Source organism: Mesitornis unicolor, unplaced genomic scaffold (assembly GCF_000695765.1).
Source record: "Mesitornis unicolor isolate BGI_N332 unplaced genomic scaffold, ASM69576v1 scaffold46095, whole genome shotgun sequence".
Lineage (NCBI taxonomy): Eukaryota > Metazoa > Chordata > Aves > Mesitornithiformes > Mesitornithidae > Mesitornis > Mesitornis unicolor.
Genome location: NW_010188420.1, coordinates 1 through 2,823, shown reverse-complemented (window position 1 = coordinate 2,823; position 2,823 = coordinate 1). Strand labels below are relative to the sequence as shown.

The 2,823-nt window shown below is 48.7% G+C and overlaps 1 protein-coding gene across 1 annotated transcript in view; it reads right to left on the bottom strand.

Moving 5' to 3' along the window:
- The window catches only part of SLC19A2 (solute carrier family 19 (thiamine transporter), member 2), a gene marked incomplete at both ends in the record, with an annotated part of 4,221 nt that extends 1,401 nt beyond the window's left edge, over positions 1-2,820 (bottom strand). Inside the window, 2 exon segments of the mRNA XM_010185745.1 lie at positions 2,029-2,634; positions 2,732-2,820. Coding sequence (XP_010184047.1) covers positions 2,029-2,634; positions 2,732-2,820 — 695 coding nt within the window.
- Positions 2,821-2,823: the final 3 nt, after the last annotated feature.

Sequence of the window (2,823 nt, the reverse complement as noted above, 5' to 3'; positions counted from 1 at the left end):
GTTCCCAGTCAGCAGCAGCAACTTTGGGCTTTTGGTAGTATCCCCTTCCCATGGGGGAATCAGTGCAGTCTGCGCCTGGGAAAGACTATTCTCCATGAACAATGAAACTCGTTTTAAGGTGTTTCTACCAAATCTTCTAGCCCAACTCTGTCCTGAAGTGCCCTTTCTCCACCCCTTGAAGTGTCACTGATTTCTGAGCGTCTTTGTTAAAACATCACACAGCCCCACTAGCGCTTTGCCATGTGGACACTGTTCCTCCAAAGCCCAACAGAACAACTCGGGAAGAAGTCAGTTTGCAGCAACGAGACTTTAGCAACCTAACTCCCACACAGAAGGTTTCACACAAAGCTTAAGTTTAGGTGCAGGAAAAAAATGGGAAGGGAACAGTGATATACACTGCAAAAACTGATTTGGCACATTCAACCCCAGCACACACCCAATAGGCCAGAAAGGCCCATCTGCCCTCTCAGCACCTGGCAATGCTTCTTCAGTACAATTATTCATGCAGCCATTCATTTCTGTTTGCGCAATACAGTTGCCATTACCTTACCAAGAAGGGCTAGCATCACACAGCAATGCTGCTCAGCTTTTCACACCTGCTATAACTGAACTCTGGTGAGTTATGCAAGTATATTTGCTCCTTTTAAAAATATTTCACCATTAGTTTGGAACCACCCTTGCTCTCACAGGATGGGAATAAGAGAAACAAAAGGAATAGATAAGTGATACTAATGCCTTAATCATTATTGGCACAGAATCTGTCTTAACAAATATCCTTCAGCACACATACCATAGTTAAAAAACACTCTTGCTCACACAAGACTGTGCTGGATGGGGCAGGATTAGGTCCCTGGAATGTTAATACCTTTAATTCCTAGCTATAGCTGAAGGAAGCTGAAAGCAGCCCCGGATGCTGCCTCCCCTAGCCCTGGGCAGCAACAGAATCACAGAATGTGAGGAGTTGGAAGGGACCTCAAAAGATCATCCAGTCCAACCCCCCTGCCAAAGCAGGATCACCCACAGTAGGTCACACAGGAAACTGGGGCTCACTTGCTAAGTGAAATACTCATTAGCTGACTAAACCAACAGCCACAGTTACCTTATGGCTTGTCCTCAGAATGAGCACAACCCCCTCCTGATCAAGGGGCAAGGCTGACCTCTCCCCAGGGCCTCGAATTCCCCTGTTGCCACAGGCTCTCTGTACCTGTGCATCACCTGGAGCAGCATGGCAGAGCCCAGCAAGCAACTACAGACACAGTACCTTGAACTGGAGGCTGCCTGCTCCTCACCCCGTGGGACCCAACATGTCCCACCACCGACCATGGGCACCTACATGCTTGTTTCCATACAAATGACTTTGTCAGAGGTTACGAAGCCCACAAAAGCCACAAGTCAGTGCACTACCTTGGTGCACTCATGGTCTGCATTAAGCTGTTATTATGCAAAGGTGTTTCCTGCAATTTATCTGCATTCTGTCCATCTATAACTAATGTCAGTCTTTAAGTGCTCTTGGTGACTTCTGCAGTTTCCATCCTGGATCAGTTTCCTTTCAGGATCATAAGATAAAACCCAATTACTACACAGTATATTACTGTACAACTTGCACAACAGTTGCAGTAACAAGTGTTTTCAAAACGTTGGCTCAGAAAGAATTGCCTCTTTTCTGCAAGTCACGGGGTGCATCCAGAAACACACATAGAATTTGAACACATACACAATTTTTAGGGTCCCAGAGGTGTCCCTTGCTCTGCACTGTTTAACAGTCTTGTGAGACATGCAGAACAACCTCAGAAAAACAAAGGAGCAGCCTACCATGCTCAATCAGCAAAAGAAAGGCAGGAATAAGTTTTCCTGTGCCATAAATAAGGAAGTTGGATAAGCAAGGGGATACTTTTTGCTATTGGATATTACATCTCTGCTGCTGTGCACATACATGCACATATACATATATACATATACACACATACACGCATGACAAACATGTCAGTGTTGCAACTTCTGCTTATGTAAACCCAGGGCATAACTCACCTGTTTCTCTGCTGAGTGACTCTCCCCATTTAAGGGAACTTTTGTCTCATCCTCCCAGCCGGGTGCCCTCTGCACATTGGGATGATCTTGGATGACTGATCCATTCTTACAGTCCATGACCTTCATTTCCCAACTGAGCTGCTGACTCAAGACATGGTGAAAGAAAAGGCTTTTTTGCGGCATTGGCAGGAACCACGCTGTGCCAAAGGCAATGGATATGCTGGTTAAGGAGATAACGTTCAAGCTGAAGAGGGACCACCCTGCCACTGACACAAGGACCTGCCCGGACACCGAGCCCACCGTGTAGCCCACCAGGGTGGCGCTCCGGCAGTAGCTGGTGACCTTCTGGTACAAGTTGACATCGACCACACTGTAGATGTAGGAGTAATAGGCGATGTCAGTGGCGGTCCCCATCCCGTAGAAGAACTCGAGGAACTGGACAGCCCGCAGCCCCTGGGCGTACAGCAGCATGAACCAGGTGATGATGAGGCTCAGGCCCTGCAGCAGGACGACGGGCTTGTACCGCAGGTAGTCCGTGGCCAGGAACAGTGGGAACAGCAGCGCCAAGTAGGAGTACGTCCACACCGGATAAATCTCGTTGAACACCTGGCGGGGAAAGGAAAAAAGCGGCGGTAAACCCCAGCACCTGCAAGGAAAACACAGACACCTGGACGGGGATGTGGGGTGCCTGGGGCCTCGGTACCTGTGTCTCGGAGAGGTTTTTGTGTGGCCCCAGCAGGTATCGGGTGAGGAAGGGCTCCGAGGGCCGCACGCTGCAGAAAAAACCGTAGGCGC